The 20,822-nt window shown below is 41.6% G+C and overlaps 1 protein-coding gene across 1 annotated transcript in view; it reads left to right on the plus strand.

The window, feature by feature from the left end:
• Positions 1 to 20,822, plus strand: part of LARS1 (leucyl-tRNA synthetase 1) — a 51,121-nt gene that overhangs the window by 17,654 nt on the left and 12,645 nt on the right. Inside the window, exons 10-26 of the mRNA XM_075856532.1 lie at positions 4,012 to 4,237; positions 5,040 to 5,127; positions 5,236 to 5,312; positions 5,781 to 5,834; positions 6,064 to 6,204; positions 6,813 to 6,890; positions 9,102 to 9,187; positions 9,370 to 9,435; positions 10,046 to 10,128; positions 14,056 to 14,194; positions 14,285 to 14,497; positions 15,468 to 15,525; positions 15,646 to 15,709; positions 16,034 to 16,217; positions 16,407 to 16,497; positions 18,122 to 18,262; positions 20,382 to 20,522. Of these exons, the coding sequence (XP_075712647.1) occupies positions 4,012 to 4,237; positions 5,040 to 5,127; positions 5,236 to 5,312; positions 5,781 to 5,834; positions 6,064 to 6,204; positions 6,813 to 6,890; positions 9,102 to 9,187; positions 9,370 to 9,435; positions 10,046 to 10,128; positions 14,056 to 14,194; positions 14,285 to 14,497; positions 15,468 to 15,525; positions 15,646 to 15,709; positions 16,034 to 16,217; positions 16,407 to 16,497; positions 18,122 to 18,262; positions 20,382 to 20,522 (1,930 nt within the window). The remainder of the gene's footprint in view (positions 1 to 4,011; positions 4,238 to 5,039; positions 5,128 to 5,235; positions 5,313 to 5,780; positions 5,835 to 6,063; positions 6,205 to 6,812; positions 6,891 to 9,101; positions 9,188 to 9,369; positions 9,436 to 10,045; positions 10,129 to 14,055; positions 14,195 to 14,284; positions 14,498 to 15,467; positions 15,526 to 15,645; positions 15,710 to 16,033; positions 16,218 to 16,406; positions 16,498 to 18,121; positions 18,263 to 20,381; positions 20,523 to 20,822) is intronic.

A 20,822-nucleotide genomic window follows, 5' to 3' on the forward strand; every position in this document is an offset into this window, starting at 1 on the left:
CAGTACATGATCTGTGGGGGTCCGACATCCGGGCCCCACACTGATCAGCTGCTCCGGTGCCTCCGTTCACCGGACGTACATGCCGGAAGCAGTTTGCTCCGGCGACGGAATAGCGGCCGAGTTTCAGTACTGCAGCTCTGCTCCTATTCAAGTGAATAGGAGTGGACCTGCAGTTCTGCAGCATGGCTACTATGCAATGGTCGGAGCCAACTGCTTCCGGGCTCCATCCATAGCATTATTCACTACAACACCCGCAGGTCACCGGAGCGGCTTATCGGTGCGAGGTCCGGGTGTCGGACCCGCACCGATGACATACTGATGACCCATCCAGTGGATAGGTCATCAGTTGTCAGAAGCTGGACAACCCCTTTTAAGGGAAACCATTTACATTGAGCATTCTTATGGCAATCCGCTAATAGTCAGTAATACCACTCGGCAGTTGCTCAATTTCCATGCAGTGGTGCTCCGTTACGAGAAGCTTTACATGGCTCCCAGTGATTTTATAGGGTGTACACTGCATACATGCTAGTAGATCTCCAGAGTGAAAGGTTGTTTTTGCTGCCACTCTCTGCTCTTGTTAATAGAGGGTATTCCCAGTTGAAGGACCCCAATCTATTACCTCCATATACTCTTAGAGTATATGGAAAAGGGTTGTCCAAAGTAGGCAAACCCTTTAACCCCTTCATGACCACCAATACGCCTTTTCTCAGTTTTATTACTTTTCACGGTGGTCGCTAAGGGGCCTTAGGCTACGACAGCCTAGTCCATGTCCTGTATGGATGTCCAGTGCAAGCTGGATCGCGTGCTCCAGTTTCCTTTGATTGCGGCCATTTAACCTCTTAAATGCTGCGGTCAATAGAGACCGCAGCATTTAAGTGGTTTACAGAGGGAGGGGGCTCCCTCTGTCACCCATCTTTGGCCCGCAAATGCGATCACGGGCCTCCGATGCGGTGCCTCGGCAGTGGGGGGCCTAATAAGGGCCCATAGGCCTGCCCCTGGCTATATGCTTATTAGGCCTAATAGATTGACTGTCAGTTTTACGATAACAGGCAATAATGTTTTGGTGGTATGTCACGATACCTGAATTTGGACTTCGATACTGATACTTAGTTTAGTATTGCGATTTTGATACCAATTTGATACTTTTGCCAACTGTAATAAAAAAAATAAAAAAAGTTCTTCCATTTTCTGATGTGAGGCGCGAGGTGTGATGATGAATTTAACCTCCATGTGCCTCACATTAATAGTAATTAACCCCATCATGTTTCTCAGTTATAATGGGTTAATGTGTGAGGTAAATGAGTCTACTGACAACAGTCCATATTACAATAAGAATATGTAATAAAATACCATCTGTGTGCTCCGCATGATTCAGGGTTTGCCAATTCATGCATTTGCTCTTCATGCAGGTTCTCACACCACCGCAAACAGTGACCATATGCCTATAATGCATCATATATGCTATATCATACCAAAGTGCATAGATTCTCACCAGACAAGCCAAACACATACTGTATATACAGTACACATATTTTAAAAGTAAAGCTTAAAAAAAACGTGTTAATATAAATCACACAAGTATATTGCATGTTTTTACAAGGTGCTCAGAATTGCAGATAAAGTATGGGAAATAAAGTAGTCATGGGGCGGATCACACTTGTGATGTCACAGCAGTTACCTGACAGAAACACAGTTGCGATGTCACCAGGGGCATAACTAGGAAACACTGGGCCCCATAGCAAACTTTTGACTGGGTCTCCTCCCCTGGGTGCCACACACAGCCTGCCCTTGTAGATGGTGCCCCCCTTTAAATAGTGCTATACAGCCTCCCCATACAGTGCTATACAGCCCCCCTGTAAACAGTGCTAGACAGCGCCCCCTGTAGACAGGTCTATACAGCCTCCCCATACAGTGCTATACAGCCCCCTTGTAAACAGTGCTAGACAGCGCCCCCTGTAGACAGGTCTATACAGCCTCCCCATACAGTGCTAGACAGCGCCCCCTGTAGACAGGTCTATACAGCCTCCCCATACAGTACTGTACAGCCCTCCCTATAGACAGGGCTATACTTCAAAGTATCACAAAGAGGGGTAATCTATTTGGCTCGCAGCAGCAATTTTTTTTTTTCTTTTAAGACACGCTTCTAATCCAACCTAATCCCCGCCCATACACACCCTTTCAGCCCACACCGTGCCTTACATTAATAAGTGAAAAGTTTTTTTTTTACAGCGTACACATCATAAATGATGCAAACAAATTGTTGTGCAGGTTATTACGACCACGCCAATACCGAATATGTATGTTTTGTGTATTGAGACTTATTTTAATGTTTATTGTTAAAAAAAAAAAAAAAAAAAAAAATTTTTTTTTTTTTTTTTTTTTACGTCACTCTACTTTGTTTTTACTTTTATTTTTATAACTTGAATGTACTGGCATATATCTATATTACAGTACATTAGCCTGTGTACTGATAGTACACAGGCAGTTGTTAGGACATACCGAAGTATGTCCTAACAGGAAATATGGTAGGACAGCCCTGGGGTCCTTAAATAGACCCTGGGCTGTCTGCCAATATATGGTGTGGCCCTCGATTGCATCACAGGAATTCCCTGTGACCCGCTCCAGGGGCATCCCCCCCCCCCCTTTCACACTTTCCCCTGAATGCTGCAGTCAGCAGTGATCGCAGCATTCAGGGGAATAGCGGTGGAGATGAGGTTTCTCTGATCGCCGCCACTATGAAGCGGGGCTGCGGCTGTGTAATACAGCCATTGCCCCGCTCCTGACAGGAAGTGCGTGCGTGGTCAGCATGAGGAGATGCGCCCGGCGCTGCACTAATGAGCGGCGGCACATGCACTAAAGACAGAACACGGGGGTGTTTCACAAGGCTGCCGCCATGTTCTGTCTTCAGTGCTGGCGATCATTAGTGCAGCACCGGCAGCATTACCTCATCCTGACGGCGCGCAATTGTCAGGACTCAGGAGCGGGGCAATGGCTGTGTCACACAGCCGCAGCCCCGCTCTCATACATGCATGTGTTACTATACTTAGCTGTGCGGCGGCGCAGCTTAGTTTCGAAATACATGAAATAACGGCATCAAACTGTTTGGGGATGCACAGTATCGAAACAGTATCGAAGTTTCAATGCACCGTGCATCCCTAATACGAAAGCAGTATATATGCGATCAAAAGATCGCATAGTGAACTCCCCTTGTGAGCCTGAAAAAGTAAGTAATTCATGTTAAATAAAAATTAATAAAGATACACAGTAAAAATAAAGCCATTTTTTTTCCATTAAAAAGTGGTTTTGTTTAGTAAAAAAGTAATAAAAACACACACATATATATCCGCTATCGTAATGACCCAAACAAAGTTAACATGTAATTTAAACCGCAAGGTAAACGCTTTAAAAGAAAAACACAAAAAACAATAGAGGAATTGCTGTTTTTTTCCATTGCCCGCCATAAAAGTAATAATAAAAGTTTAATCCATAAGTCCCATGTACCCTAAATAAATGGAAACTATGTCTCGTTCTGCAAAAAACAAGCCCACATATCACTACATTGACAGAAAAATGAAAAGTTTTATGGCTCTTGGAATGCGACGATGAAAAAACAAATAATTTTAGTTCAAAAACTCATAGTACAATGGCAGAATTGCTGTTTTTTTTTTCCTATACCCCCCCCCCAAAAAAAAAGGTTAATAAAAGTTAATTACTAAATTGAGTGCCCCAAAATTGTGCCATTTGAAAAATACAACTAATCCTACACGTAACAGACCTTAACAGCTATGTCGACTGAAAAAGAAAAAAGTTATAGCTCTTTGAATGCGACGATGGAAAAATGAAAAAAATGGCTTGGTCATTAAGGCCTAAAATAGGCTGGTCATTAAGGGGTTAATAATTTATTCATTTGTACTGGAAATAATCTGCAGTTATTTTGGATCTTCCAGTACTGTGGAATATATATTATATGTTTGCTAATAAAGTTTTCTGACTGTTCGCATTCATTTTTAGCGGTCTGAAGGGAAGGAATATTTTCCTAGTCGCTGCCACGATGCGCCCAGAAACCATGTTTGGACAGACCAATTGCTGGCTTCGGCCTGACATGCCTTACATCGCATTTGAGACCGCCAATGGTGACGTTTTTGTATGCACACAAAGAGCAGCCAGGAACATGTCATACCAAGGTTTCACAAAAGACAATGGTGTTGTACCAGTGGTGAAGGAGCTCATGGGAGAGGTAAGCGTTTTTACTATTCAGTTAACGTTTATAAAGAAGACAATAATAAGTCCGTGTCTGATATGATTTCGCTGTGTACACAAGATTTTTAGGAATTCAAGAGGTGTTTAACATGTAACAACTTCAAGGGGTTTTGCAGGTCTCCAGCATTGATTGCCTATCCTTGTTTAATTGGTGGGGGACGCCCGCCGATCAGCCGAATTAGGTGCTGGAGCACTGCAGCCACTTAGTTCATTTTACAGGCACATCGGCTCGTCCATAGGGGTTCTGTGCCTGGAATTGCAGCTATGCCTGAGGTCCCTGAGGAGGACGTCTTTGTGTGCCTGTGATATGCGAGGGGCTGGGTGTTGATGCTAGCCATCTTACAGACATTGCATTACCTCTATACATTATTGGCTGGGTCTGTGCACGTTTGTAATGGATAGGACATGTCCTATCTTTTGCTTTTTACGGACCGTGCTCCCATACTTTGTATGGGAGCACGGGCCGAAGATGCGGATGGCTGTCCTCTTCGGCCAGCCGTGCCCCTAATCGCGGCCCATGATCACGGTCACGGCTGTGTGCAGGTGGCCTAACCGGAATACCCTTTGTATATAAGTTGTATTTTATTATAAGGAAACCCCCATCAGTTCTTCAAGAACAGAGTCTGCTTAGGAAGATTTAGAATCCATTCCTGCAAGATGCATTTGTTGTTACCACAAAATGTTTGTGTTTTAAATCAACTAGTATTTGAAGATCATTGTTTTCTGTTCATTACATCGAAATTCTACATAACTACAAATTCTTCCTCTTGACATTTTAGGATCTTCTTGGAGCTGCTTTGTCTGCCCCATTGACTTCCTATAAAGTGATATTTGCCCTCCCCATGCTCACCATTAAGGAAGAAAAAGGTGAGGGTGAATGGCTGACTCTAAATCATTTTGTCCAATTTGGTGTGGTTTTGCTCATGGTTCAAAAAAACCTGCAAGTTTATTCATCATTCTTGTTTTACATCCTAGGCACCGGGGTGGTTACAAGCGTCCCTTCCGATTCTCCAGATGACATCGCAGCTTTACGAGACCTGAAGAAAAAACAAGTTAGCGCTGTCCTTATACACTTCCTTCATATAGGAAAGATTTTTCGTTCACATGCGTGTGGCCCCACTAAATAACTGACACAAATTATTTTCCCTGTGCTGATCTATAGACATGCGTTGGTCTTCGATAACAGATTGAAGAATGTTGAGAGATTGCTTTAAAAAAATGTATTCTCTTTGTTTCAAAACAGTGCTACAGATACCACAGGCGTTGCCATAGTTGGCTTCTTTTGCCATATATTACCGATATTCAGGTGGTACAAGTCAACCCAATTCCCACGTGTTTTGATCTGCGCAGCACAGGTCTTCAGAAATTGGGATCAATGGTTCTATTGGGGGATGTGGTACATTACTGCAGCCAATATTGGCATTATGTGCCAGACACCTTTTTTTGTTTTGCCCATTTTATAGATGCCCTAATAATGCGGAGCTAGTTTGGTCATTTCATAAATGTTTCTTTTTATGCAGGCGCTGAGAATGAAGTATGGGATTAAAGATGAAATGGTTTTGCCCTTTGAGCCTGTAAGTATATGTCCTTCTCATTGTATATATTGTGTGTGCTGCTACACCAGTGCTATTCATTTAGGTTTAGAAAAGGGTCCGGGGGTTGTCAAGTCTTCCAACTTAGTTTTGTATATGTTCTTTCACTGTACACTACAGTATACTGTACCCTGTACTATATGTACAATTTGGACCGTTTCTAGCACAATGTAACTTTCGGCTTTTTATCTTGATCATTTTTGTCTTTTAGGTACCCATTATTGACATCCCCGGCTTTGGAAATCTCTCTGCCCCCTTGATCTGCGATGAGCTGAAAATCCAAAGCCAGAATGACCGGGAAAAGTTAGCAGAAGCAAAAGAAAGAGTTTATTTGAAAGGATTCTATGAGGGAGTATGTATACAGTATATTGGTCAGAATACATGTGCATATTGATTAGGATTCTGTAGACAACGTTATCATCTAGAATGATGAAAAAACCATTAGCTGGTCATAAATCAAACTGTTTTTGTTAACAGTTCCAGTGATCACGGAGATTATTAAAATTATTCCTATCGTATAATGTTATGGAAACTGCTAGATGATGATCAGTAGGGACCCCTCCCGATACTGAAAAGTAAGGCGACAAGGTCTCCGCAGCTTTTTTTTCTTGCACAGCAGTGATCTCGTCCACCCGCTATTCAGGGAACTGGCATACAGCTCATTTAAGTTAATGGAGATGTGTCACGGTTTCCCCTAGCACTTATTCCAACACTATTTCCGCGTCAAAATCCGCGCCAAAAACCTGTGTGAACTGGCCCTTAGAATATCATGCTAGCGTTTAAACAACTCTTTTGAGAATTTACATGTGGGTCAACCACGATATTTGTAACTCTAATCATGCTGTTCCCCATTTTACTTTCCTGAAGAAATGTCAGAACACGTGGGCAGTGGGTTGAGTAGGGTCCCTTGCCATCTGTGACTGGCTTATCTGATCTGCTGGCTTTTTATTTTCTCCCCAGGTAATGCTAGTGCCGGGATTTGAAGGCCAGAAGGTACAAGATGTCAAAAAGACAATCCAGAAGATGATGACGGATAATGTATGTTTATCAATATAAATTCCCTTCTTGGGGCTGCGGTACTTTTACAGTTTGTACAGTTCTATTTTGTCCCTGGGTACATTGCGTATTCCATTTACAAGGACGGAGCTGTTCTCATTAGTGGCCTTTACAAAGGACATTTCAAGACCTGTATTTCCACCTGACGATTCTTTTACTAGAATTTTGTTAAAGGCGAAGGAGACCTTTTGGCAGCTGCATAAAGTCGTTCTGTTCTGAATCTGTCCGTGTGCCCCGCGGCTATTTTCTAAGCTTAGTTCTTATGAAGTTAGGCTACATTCACACGACAGGGAAAAAAAATGTCCATTAAAAACTGATTAACTGTCAGCTTTTCATGGCCATTTTCCATCAGTGTGTCTCTAAATTTTCATGCATTTCCAGTCCGTCTGTCTGTTTTTAATGGCCATGTGACATCCGTTTTGCATCAGGCTTTTTTTGTCCCATCCCCCTGAATACACCCAAAGGAAGGTCACGTTCACCTAGACACTATTTACAGCCTCCCTGTATATGATGCCACACGCCTCCCTGGTATATGATGCCACACGCCTCCCTGGTATATGATGCCACACGCCTCCCTGGTATATGATGCCACACGCCTCCCTGGTATATGATGCCACACGCCTCCCTGGTATATGATGCCACACAGCCTCCCTGGTATATGATGCCACACAGCCTCCCTGGTATATGATGCCACACAGCCTCCCTGGTATATGATGCCACACAGCCTCCCTGGTATATGATGCCACACAGCCTCCCTGGTATATGATGCCACACAGCCTCCCTGGTATATGATGCCACACAGCCTCCCTGGTATATGATGCCACACAGCCTCCCTGGTATATGATGCCACACAGCCTCCCTGGTATATGATGCCACACAGCCTCCCTGGTATATGATGCCACACAGCCTCCCTGGTATATGATGCCACACAGCCTCCCTGGTATATGATGCCACACAGCCTCCCTGGTATATGATGCCACACAGCCTCCCTGGTATATGATGCCACACAGCCTCCCTGGTATATGATGCCGCACAGCCTCCCTGGTATATGATGCCGCACAGCCTCCCTGGTATATGATGCCGCACAGCCTCCCTGGTATATGATGCCGCACAGCCTCCCTGGTATATGATGCCGCACAGCCTCCCTGGTATATGATGCCGCACAGCCTCCCTGGTATATGATGCCGCACAGCCTCCCTGGTATATGATGCCGCACAGCCTCCCTGGTATATGATGCCGCACAGCCTCCCTGGTATATGATGCCACACAGCCTCCCTGGTATATGATGCCGCACAGCCTCCCTGGTATATGATGCCGCACAGCCTCCCTGGTATATGATGCCGCACAGCCTCCCTGGTATATGATGCCGCACAGCCTCCCTGGTATATGATGCCGCACAGCCTCCCTGGTATATGATGCCGCACAGCCTCCCTGGTATATGATGCCGCACAGACTCACCGATGCAGCGCTGTCTTCATGTAAGGTCTTTCGTCTTCACGGGATCTGCGAAGACGAGAGACCACACCTGAAGATGTCGGCGCTGCATCGGTGAGTATGTTATCGAGCCGCCGATAGCCAGCAAGGGAACGATCAGCTATACCCATGTCTGATACATTTTTAATGGTTGTTACATGTATTGACAGCCGATAAAAACTGACATGTCCTATGTTTTGACGGCCATTATTCACAGGCCGTTAACAAAAAATGTCCGTGTGAATACACCCATAGAACATCATTGTTCTGGAAACGGACGTGTGACATTTTTCACTGCGGTGTGAATAAGGTCTTAATGTGGAGCCGCATGATGTACCGGCCCTGTTTTTACTGGCTTTGACGTGTAGTTTGTACAGGTTTTGCTGGGTTAATGTGCTACCTCTCCCTGCATTGTGTATGATAATAGGATGACGCATGAAACATTTTTAACGTTTTACCTAACCAAGAAGAGAAGCCACCAGATCAAACGTATGCAGATCAGATGTTATAACTGAATTGGGTGAACTGAAGCGTTATTAATAAAACGGGGACGGGGAGCATATATTTTCCAGGCACAATCCAATGGTGGAGATTGTGTGAAGGTGTACTACAGCAAACATATTGCATAAAGCAGCTTCGGAATTAGTGGTAATATTCCTGGTGGTTTGGCTGATATCCAGTATCCCTAGTCAATGATTGATTTTCCATCCTCTGTTATAGAATGAGGCTGTTGTTTACATGGAGCCAGAAAAGCAGGTTATTTCCCGTTCATCTGATGAATGTGTAGTTGCACTATGTGACCAGTGGTGAGTAAATAACATAGGGGTCTATTACTTGTGACTTCTTTTTTTTCTAGCTTTGTGATAAGATGAAGTAATACATAAAACTATTAAGCAGTATTGATAAATCAAACGTGAAAATGCTAAAGTAATTCAAAGTATTAAAGATTTAGACTATGGATTGAGATTTTGTCGTGTATTTTGCTTAGGTACCTGGATTACGGCGAAGAGAGCTGGAAGAAACAGACTTCAGAGTGCTTGAAGAACTTGGAAACGTAATCTTGTGTTTTAATATACCACTGAGGAGTGGAATTAGTTGATATTTAGATTTCACACTCTTTGGCCCTATTCCCACTGAGTTGTTTTTTTTGCCGTCAGAAAAATGTGACTCAAAATTTCTTCAGGATTTTTGAGGCAGATTTTGACCTGCCTGCAAATTCTTGCCGCGCTGCGGGTGAAAAAAACGCTTTCTTTACCTCCTATTGATTGCAATGGGCGGTCAGAGGCGGAACCGCGGCAAGAAAGTGTTGCTTTTTTTTTCCCCGCGAGCAGTTAAAATCCGCCACGGAAAAACTTCTCCGTCTCCCGTTGACCGCAATAGGAGGCGGTTTCGGACATTTTTTGCCGCTGATTCGAACACTATTTCCACGTCAAAATCGGCGTAAAAGAAACAAACTGTGTGAACGGGGCCTTTCTGTTACAATAACAATAGAATACACCGTTAATATTGCAAATCCATGAGAGTTCACGGACACTCGAAGTCCATGGTAAATAGCGCTGGTGCTCAGGATACAAGCAACATCCAAAACACAAGTGAATATCGCTCCGGTCTTTAAAATGACTGCAATGCATGTAGGAAATAAATTTACTTTGCATTGCTTGAAGGTTCTGTGAAGAGACACGAAGAAACTTTGAAGCCACTTTGGGCTGGCTACAAGAACATGCCTGCTCCAGGACGTATGGCCTGGGTAAGTCTGATCACTTCTATATCTGTGTTATTAACCCCTTCCCGTAGTAACTTTCAGATTTTCGTTTTTTCCTCCCACCTTCCAAAAGCCATAACTTTTCCATTTTTCCGTCGATATAGTCCTATGAGGGCTTGATTTTTGCGGGACAAGTTGTAGTTTTTCGTAGCGCCATTTATTGTACCATATAATGTACTAGGAAACAGGCAGAAAATTATTTGTGGGGTAGAAAATGAAAAAAAAACTGCGATTCCGCCATTGTTTTTTGTGCTTCGTTTTTACAGAATTCACTGTGTAATTAAAACAACATGTTAACTTTATTCTGAGGGTCGATACAAATAATTATTTTGTCGCCAAATTCTGAGAGCCATAACTTTTTTTTATTTTTCCATCGATTTAAGGCTTATTTTTTGCGGGATAAGCTGTAGTTTTTAATGATACCATTTTGACGTACATGTGAGGTTTTTATTCCATTTTTTGTGGGAGATGAGGTGACCAAAAAATAGCGATTCTGGCGTTTTTTAATAATTTTTTTTTTTTTACGGCGTACACCTTGTGGGTTAAATAATGATATATTGTAATAGTTCAGACTTTTACAGATGCGGCGATACCAATTATGTGTTTTTTTTTTTTTTGCAATGCTTTAGGGGGGAAATGTTTTTTTTTTTTTTTTTAACTTTTATTATATATTATTCATTAGGCCCCGAGGCTGCCATAGCAACCATCGCCACCCTGTGATTGTATTGCGCGGGGCGCGATGAGCTGCTAGAGGGGGTCGCCCCCCCTCTTTCTAATGATTTAAATGCTGCAGACGCTCGTTACTGAGGTGTCGGCTGTAACATACAGCCGACACCTGCATCGTATGGAGCGGGTTCACTCCGTAAGCCTCCTCCTACCCGGCTATAACATATGGATATGTCAAATGTCGAGAAGGGGTTAATGTAGTCTAATAGCGAAATCATAAAAAACCTACACAGGACCCCATTCCCTCTCCAAGATATGCATTTTCTCAGTATGACTTTTGACAAAGTAAATAATCTTTTTAGCAGATAATCAGAGTTTTATTCTGTGCTGGGATTTGCCACCCTCCACTCAACATGTTCAGTCTGTGCAAATCTGTATGTGGGTTCTGGCCAGAATAGTGCAAGCTGTGAACACTGGACACACATTGTAAATTCAAGCCTTTATCCCCACACATATCAAGATTTAAGGCTCTAACCTGGTGGCTGTGGGCTTCCCTCATTTTGGCACGAAAACTGCTGTCAATTGTCTGGCTTTGATCCCAGACGTTATTCTAAAGGGTACTGGACTGGCAGCATCTATTAACATCAAACAGTCTGGGGCAAGTGGCTCATTCACTAGTCACAGCTGTCTTTATCCTGGAACAGACCAATACTTTAGGTCACCCAAATCAGAAGACAGATGCCTACTGGTAATTCTAGTGGCCCCAGAATCCTGGTTTGTAGATGTGGTAAATCTCTTGTTTTCTACCCTTTTCAGCAGATCTCTCTCAGGATCTCCTTTCCACCCTATATTTTTAGTTGCTACCATTGACTGTGTGGCTGTTTAGGCCACAGTCCTGTGAGCAAGTTATTTAGGCTATGCTCAATCCCGTGATGCCAACATCCTCTATGAATTGTGACTGCACCTGTCCTTCAAGCAGTGCACAAATAAGTGTCTTTTCCTTCGTCACCATAACCTGTTTATAGTCAAGGCTCTTTCTTTTTTTTCTCTTTTCTTGTCATCTCAGCTGGATCTGGTAGCCTCCAAAGCAACAATGACTTGATGGATTTGGTTTGCCCTGAGTAAGGCCTATTGGGCCAAGGTTAGGAGGCCGTTTTCTAGCTACTGCTCCCTCTGGTGGATCCATCTCCTGTGCAGGAGTCCACCATGAGTTTCCCACCCATTAAGTGTGTGAGGCCGCTACATGGTCTTATATTCTCACTCTGAAATTCAACAAAGTCGCATACATTCAAGTTTCTGCTAAATGCAGTGGTTTGACCACATGAGCTGATTTATTTTTCCTATTCTGTCCCCCCCCCGCCCCCCATTGTTTGGGATTATTGCTGAACCTCCCAGTGTTTTTTTTTGTGTGTCCTCCCAATAAGTCAGACAACTGGGGACACAGATGTATTTGTTGAACTTTAGCTTCGTAACGTTTTTTTATGACCAGCTTTCTTCGTTTTAGCCTAGCATAGCCTATGGCCGATTTTGCTTTGCCCCCCATATGATATTCATTTTTTTTTATTAGAAACTTTTATTGGTATAAAACAATAAATCATACAGAATCGGAGTCTTAATTTACATAAAGAACAAGAAAACATTACGTTTTCAAATGAGATGCACTTCATAACATAAGCAGTACGGAAAAAGAAAACCATGCACACAGTAGCAGTACAATATAAAAAAAGTCCCCATGTGTCGTTCGGGTGCAATAACATGCCCACATCCACTTTTACCTTGCCTATCTCCCAATGTTCCTTAGTTACTGTCTGTAATATATTCCAGAGCTGCATTCGCAATTCTACAGACTGCAGTGCTGAAATCTTTACTCATTTCTTGCTTGCGCAATATCTGCACAGAGCTTTCTCTGATTTTTACATTCTGGGAACTGCAGTTTGTACGTTTGCTAAAGATCTGTCTGACAAGTTTGTATACTGTTTTCGTTGACCACCAGCAGATTGTTAACCCCTTGACGCATTGCCACTTACGTGATAAGTGTTATAGGGTAGTATGGATTGCGCTCACGAGGCTGCTCCATACGCTGCAGGTGTCGGTTCTGTTTTACATCTGACACCCGGGACTAACGGCCAGGAACAGCGATCTCGCTGTTCTGGCAGTTTAACTCCTCAGATGCTGCGGTCAATCGCAACTGAGGCATTGAAGAGAGGCTGGCGGCCCCCTCAGACAGCCCATCAGCGCCCCCACAACTAAATCGGTGGCTTCCGATGGTTGTCATGCCAGCCCAGGGGCATAATGAAGAACCCTGAGGTCTGCCATTACTCTGTCTCTGTTAAGCCCTGCAGACTTAACAGAAGCCTGTAGAAATGACAATATACTGCAATTCATTAGTATTGCAGTGTATTGTACCAGCGATCTAATGATCGCTGGTTCAAGTCCCCTAGTGGGACTGATAAAATGTGTAAAAAGAAGTTTAATGAAGTTAGTAGTAGTGAAAAAAAAAGAAGATATTTAAAGTTTAAAATAAACAACAACTTTTCCCATTTTTCCTCTAAAGTAATATAATCAAAAAATCAAACAAAATTGGTATCGCTGTGTCCGTGAAAGTCAGAACTATTACAATATGCCAGTATTGTCAGAAACTAGACATGGACCGCACATCAACGTATATATTTTGGATGTGCGCTCCATGTGTAGTTTCTCGCAATACTGATATTACAATATACCATTACTTAACCCGCACGGTGAATGCCGTAAGAAACAACAATTTAAACCTCCAAAATGTTTTTTGGTCACCTTAGCTCTCAAAAAAATGTTAATAGAAAGTGATCAAAAAGTTGTATGTACGGTACCGAAAAAGTAGTAAAATATAAACTTGGTATCACCGTAATTGATTTTTTTCAGTTTCCCAGTACATTATATGGTGCCATTAGAAATTACAACTCCTCCTGCAAAAAATAAGACCTCACCCAACTCCATTGATGGGAAAATAAAAAAAAGTTATGGCTCTTGGAAGTCGGGGAGTGAAAAACTAAAATGAAAACATAAATAAAAGGCTCAGTCCTTAAGGGGTTACTGCAGCTCTGGGCTATTTACCGTAATACCAGTTGCAATTTAGGATCTGTGCAAAGTAAAGTTAAACATTTGTTTATATCTTTTTTTTCATCTGTAGATTTGCAGTAAATTTGGTGCTTCTTACAGGAGTCTTGGTTGTGTTTAGGTAATTCTCTGTCTCGTTTCTTCTTTTAGGATCTCGCTTGCCTTGGGATGAGCAGTGGTTAATTGAGTCTCTATCTGACTCTACGATTTACATGGCCTACTACACGGTTTGTCATCTTCTGCAGGGGAACGATCTTAATGGAAGAGCGGACTCTCCTATAGGTATCAGGTAAATTCATCTTGGTTCATAGTTAAAAAGCTAGGGATTCATGAATGTTGTTTTGCTACTTTGGTGTTGACGGTGTACCTTAATCTAAAGGCCAGAGCAAATGACCAGGGAAGTGTGGGACTACATATTTTTCAAGACGTCGCCGTATCCAAAAACAACCATCCCGAAGGAGAAACTGGACATATTAAAGAAGGAGTTTGAGTTTTGGTATCCAGTTGATCTGAGAGCGTCTGGAAAAGATCTTGTCCCCAATCACTTGTCTTATTACCTATACAACCATGTGGCTATGTGGCCTGAAGCTAGGTGAGTTCATAACTTATTTAATTATTTCATTAAAATGGGCTTTTTGCCTCATTTACATATTTTTACCAATGCTTCAAAGAACAATGATTAAAACCTCATAGCTAGTTTTTTTTTTTTTTCTTCTGTTGAGGTATAGGTCGGGAGGAGTCCCGACGTGTACGTCTGACGTAAGTTAGCGATGTATTCCACTGTATAGGCGTACAGTGGGATGCATCGCACAAACTCGTCTGGCTAATCGCTATCTAAAGCGATTTGCCTGGAGTAGCCCCTGACATCACTGTTCATATATGGGACAGTGATGTCAAGGGCTTTCGATTACGGAGTTTAGAGGCCAGAACGATTCCGATGCTCTGGCTGGGGACTCTGCAGTTTAAAGTCCCTGACATCACTGTCCCATATATGAACAGTGACATCAGGGGCTTCCCCAGGGTCGGAATCCCTGGGCCGAGCGCTACCTGATCACCCCAGGGACTCCGGCCCTTGGGAAGCTCCCCGAAGTATACTTTTAACGTATACCTCTTACTTATGCCATACAGTGTCATGTGTCACATGTAGGCGCCCATGTTAAAAAAAAACAAAAAAACAACATACTGTGCGGTATCCATTTTTTTTTTTTGCGGGATCCCTCAGGATGGAATAGCGTAGTGTACTACACTTTTCCATTCTCCAAATAAAAGAGGTATACCGACGTATACTAGCCCGACGGATGTGAAAAGAAAATTTTTCTGGGAAATAGTCATCAGTGTTGTTGCTCATGGATTTAGTGTTCTACGTTCACCTGGAAGATTATCAGCCTGAAGCCTTTCTCTAGATCAGCTGAGGCTTGCGTAACTTCCCACAGATAATACATAGAATGCATTTCGGCACATTGAAAATTGGAATTACAATAATTTGGAATGCAATAAATAATAACTTTATATGTGAAATGGATTCTATAATCTTTTATTCATCCTCTCTATGCTTTCATTAGTGGAAAATGGCCAGTGGCTGTCAGAGCAAATGGACACCTGCTGCTGAATTCAGAAAAGGTATAGTTGCGCTGTCCGTGTCGTCACACTTCACTTTTATTTTTGAAGAGATGTTGAATTCCGCGCTCAAATTTGAACATTTGGTACGTCAATGTGTTTTTTACTTCTATGTTCACTCAGATGTCCAAGTCAACTGGAAACTTCCTTACAATGACTGAGGCTATTAACAAGTTTTCAGCAGACGGTTAGTGTGTTTTTAACCTTTTTTAAAAGCATAGCTCTTATTTATATGATCTTCACTTAAATAGAAAAAAAAATTGTTACATGCTTATTTATGTCACCCTGATTAATTTATGAGAGGGTAATAATATGTATATTTTGATCTGTATATACAGCCGTTTATACAAAAAGACCTTTACTTAGATTTTTAATTTTTTTATTTTTTTTATTTTTTTAGATATTCAGTACCAGAAAACTGAGTCATGCCAAAAAGCTTTACATGATCATCTAGCAAAGAGAATAACGTAAATCCTATCTTAATATGAAATGTTCCTATATTTGTTGTTAGGCATGCGTCTTGCCCTGGCTGATGCTGGCGATACTGTGGAAGATGCTAACTTTGTGGAAGCCATGGCTGATGCAGGTATTCTTCGTTTGTACACCTGGGTTGAATGGGTTAAAGAAATGCTGGCCAACTTTGACAGCCTGAGAAGTGGCCCCAACCATACATATAATGACCGGGTATTTGAAAGGTACATTTTACCGTTTTCTACTGAAAAGTTGAAAATCAATGTTCTTATATATGTGTTTTGTTCCATTTATCTAATACTAATATTCCATTATTCTATCATACTGAACGTTCTAGCGACAGCTTTTTTTTTTTTTTTTGTACCATATTATTCTTTGTCTTTTGAAATTTAACCCGGACCACTTCTTTTCAGTGAGATGAATGTTGGCATTATGAAAACGGAACAAAATTATGAAAAAATGATGTTCAAGGAAGCTTTAAAAACCGGATTCTTTGAGTTTCAGGTGAGATTTTGAGATGCCCTGGGGTGTAAGACATGCTTTACATTGCTTCATCCCAGAGGCGTAGCTAGGTTCTCCAGCACCCGGGGCAAAGATTCAGTTTGGTGCCCCCCTCAACTTTTTCCCTGATGTGTGTCCCCCTCCCCCCCTTCTCGCTGTGTTTAATTTCTCTACCAAACAATAAGGTGTAATTGTTTTTTTCACTTTTTTTCTTTTTCTTTATGTAACTCGAGCATAAAACCATTTGTACATATTACAAGCAATATAGTTCTATAAGGTAGTTAACATGACGACAAATTAGAGGAAAATAAATGAGGTCAGTGTGCCTGACTAAAACACATTGTATAACGGAGGCTAATGAGAAAACAGATAATAAACAACTTAACCCTTCGGTTACTTTCATACACGCAACACCTACCGTGAAAACCTAATCTAGCCTTTTATGGTAACGGTATTCCTTAATGGCAGTGGTCTCTTTCAGCAGAATAATTTGCCCTGCCACACTGCAAAAATTGTTCAGGAATGGTTTAAGGAACATGTCAAATAATTCAGAGGTGGAGTGAACCTCAAATCCCAATCTAAATGAGTATCTAAATCAGTATCTGTGGGATGTGCTGGGAAAACAAGTCTGATCCATGCAGACCCCCACCTTGCAATTGATATAACTTAAAGGATCTGCTGCTAACGTCTTCATGCCAGATACCACCGGACATCCCTATAACAGCCCAATGTACTAAATTAAATAAAGGCTGAAACCTGTTAGAACACTGAAATAAGTGTGTGTGCATCAAACCATACTGTGGCACGGCTGGTTACTAATACAGGGGACATTCAGCCCTGTTGTCTCGTGGCTAGCAAATAAGTGCCTATATATATATATATATATATATATATCCTGCTGGCAATGTTTTAATTGCAACTAAAAATGTATCTTAAAGTACACAAATTATATTCTATTTTTATTACATTCTTTTTTTTCCCATTTGTTGCCTATTCCCTGCACAAATATTTACTGTATAACAACATATACACCCACATGTGTCTGTGATGCTGGTGGTTTACATTGCTACAGACTACTTACAGTGATCTACTAACACATGCAAATTCAACTGCAGCAGATATGTAGGAAACGATCGACAACTGATGTTCACTCTGTGTTGGAAGAAATGAGGGGTTGTAGCTTTGCGTCATTGTTTCTGTCATTGTCCTTAAGGCCCGGTTCACACTAAGTGTCTTTTGCAGGCAGAAAAAATCTGCCTCAATTTCTTGCCGGATTTTCGCTGCGTCTTTTTGCCCGCGGCCAAAACGCAGCGAAAAACGCTTTCTCTGCCTCCCATTGATTTTAATGGGAGGTCAGAGGCGCAATTGTGGCCCAAAAAAAGAGCATGCCGTTTTTTTTTTGTTTTTTTTTTTAAACAGCGAGTGGCTAAAAGCCACAGCTGAAAAAAAAACTCCTCCGACCTCCCATTGAAATCAATGGCAGGCGGATTCGGATTTTTTTTTGGGACTGATTCCGATGCGGTTTCCACATCCCAAATCTCTGTATGAACTGGGCCTAAATGTCCAAAATATGCACTTGAAATGAAATAAACCATATCAAGCTCTTCTACTTACCATTGTCTTGCAGGCCACAAAGGATAAATACAGAGAACTAGCAATTGAAGGCATGCACCAAGCCCTGGTTATCCGTTTCATTGAAATCCAGACATTGCTGCTGGCTCCGATCTGTCCACACTTGTGTGAATATGTGTGGTCACTACTAGGAAAGGTATGGAATACCAGTAGCCACGAAGACGCTTCTCCTCTAGCACTGCTCATGTTGAAAGGCTTATTAAAGAGCTCTAAGCACGGTTATTTCATGTCCGCTGCTGAACAGGAAGGCTGAGTCTCCTCTAATGTGTATTTCTGCAGCGATTCTTGACCATTTCATGAGAGCACTTTATTCTTTGTTCATTGGAAATGTAAATCCGGTTCTATAGAAATTTTCAGTGCTCCAATCTTTTAAGATGCTTTCATAAAACGTTGCTGTAAATTCAGTCTGAACAGGTGCGATTTTTCTACCACGTACATGTTGACACTACGGTATTTGCCTACTATTTTTGGCATGGAGTATATATATCTTCATTTTTTTTACCTGTGCACATACTACGTACATATAGAGCAGTATATTATATTTCAAATACAAGTGTAGCTATGATTCATTTAGCAATTAAATATTCTGCTAAATATTTTTCCGTTCTAGAATGCACTATGTCTTTTAGTTTCTGTTGAATTCTGTGACAGGTATTTTTTTTTCCCCCTAAATCAATAGTATAAGTGAAGAAACTTTGTAATGCGTTATTGCAGAAAGATGAAGGTCTCCTTTCATCAGACCCCCCCCACTCATGCACTGATCACTCACTCTCAATTCAGTACACCGTTTGTCTATACACTGAGAGATCAAGTTACGTCTGCTGCAGCTTCTAGTAAGTATTCCAGTGCTACTGTATAATGTCCCCCATGCTGCTGTTGCTTCTGAGGATGTGCTACAGAGAGATAGTGGAACAGGATCTCCTCTTCTCCCCCTTTGCTGTGTATGGAAGACATCATAGCAGCTAGTCCCGGCCCTTTCTTGAACTGAGCTCATGGACAACTGACAATTAGTGATGGAACTTAGAGGGGAAAGCTGGTAATAAATGCAGATTCAATCTAAATGTTATTTGGCTGTGCCACTGCAGTAACACCTGATCTAACTAAAGGCTTTAATGCAGGAGTAGGTATTGTTTCCTTTTAGATTGACTAACCCCATTATCATAAAGCCTCTACCCCATAATTTGTTTGTAATATATATATTTCATTGACAAATTAAAGGGAATCTGCCACGTTTATCATGATGTCCTATCTGCGGGCAGCATGTTATAGAGCAGGAGGAGCTCAGTAGATTGAATATATAGTTTTAATGGGAAAAGATTTAGTATAACATGTAATTTACCATATTAATTTATAATATAAAATAAAAAGGCTATGTACACCTTTTTGAAATTATTATTTTTTTAAATAAAAATATCTATCGGTGTGTTTTGTGCACCTTACTAATTGGTTTTCATTTAAAAATAATTTTTATTTTGAGATACAGCTGCTTTGTATCCTGTATACAGAGTAGCTGTATCTAGCGCTGAAAGCCATTATGGTATATACATCTAAAAAAAAAATATTTCAAAGGTGTGTGTATATATAGATTTTAAGGTTCTCATCCCTTCCTGATCTATAACAAACTGCCTGCAGATGTGGTGCTATGATCAATGTTACAGGTTCCCTTTTTAAGTTTGCTAAATCAAGAGCTAATTTTCTATTTCCTTGAATTAAGAAGCGATAGCAAAGATTCAATTCCTTTTGATTAGAAGCAATTAAAGGGATTGTCGTGTCTGAATAATCCCTTTTAGGAAATAAGGGGGCGATAGACGGGTCTTTCACTTGGGACTCCCCCAACTAAGAGCTACTGCAAAGAGAGGTTTTCCCGCACTGGCAAACTCTGGGCGACCATGTATTACTAGGTCGCTTATTCATTTAACTTGAAGGCTGTGTAATACTGCAATGTGATGAAAGCTGGCTTCAGGGGGTCCGAGCAGTCAGACCTGCAATGATCAGCAGTTTGCCAAGATGGCTTAATTCTGAGAAGGTGTTGCCCAGTCGGTGCAACACCTTTTAATATTTCCAATTGTAAATCTGGACAGTACAGCAATTTGTGACTCTCGCTACTTTCAATAAGTAAAGCTCGAACGATTGATGTTGACATTCAAAAGAGCGGATTCCCTTTTTACTACTTTTTGTCTGTATGGCTGGAAAAATAGAGGTTAGGATTTATTAGCTATAAAATAAATTAATATGCCATGCTTTGTCTTCTCAAGCCTGGTTCCCTTATGAGTGCCTGTTGGCCTGTCGCAGGCCCTGCTGATGAAATCCTGATCCGCTCCTCACAATACCTAACAGAGACTGCTCACGACCTTCGACTACGGCTCAAGAATTACCTGGCTCCTGCTAAGGGGAAGGTAAGGTGATGCATGTGTGCCATCTTGGAATATAAATGCTACTGTAGAAACACTTTCTTGTATAAACTATATGGTAATTACATTTTTGTCATTGTGCATTTTATTTGCTAGAAAAGGGAATGGTTGGATTTCAGTACCAGGAAAGGTTATCAAACGTGGTACTATTCAGTTTAGAAAAAAAGACCGCTTAGGGGTGATCCAATTTCAATGTACGAAGATCTTTCTAATGATCTTCTTACACCTCGGCCTGTAACAAGGACAAGGGGGGTATTCTCTCTGTTTCACCACCATCACAGACGG

Source organism: Rhinoderma darwinii, chromosome 3, assembly GCF_050947455.1.
Source record: "Rhinoderma darwinii isolate aRhiDar2 chromosome 3, aRhiDar2.hap1, whole genome shotgun sequence".
NCBI classification, from domain to species: Eukaryota; Metazoa; Chordata; class Amphibia; order Anura; family Rhinodermatidae; genus Rhinoderma; species Rhinoderma darwinii.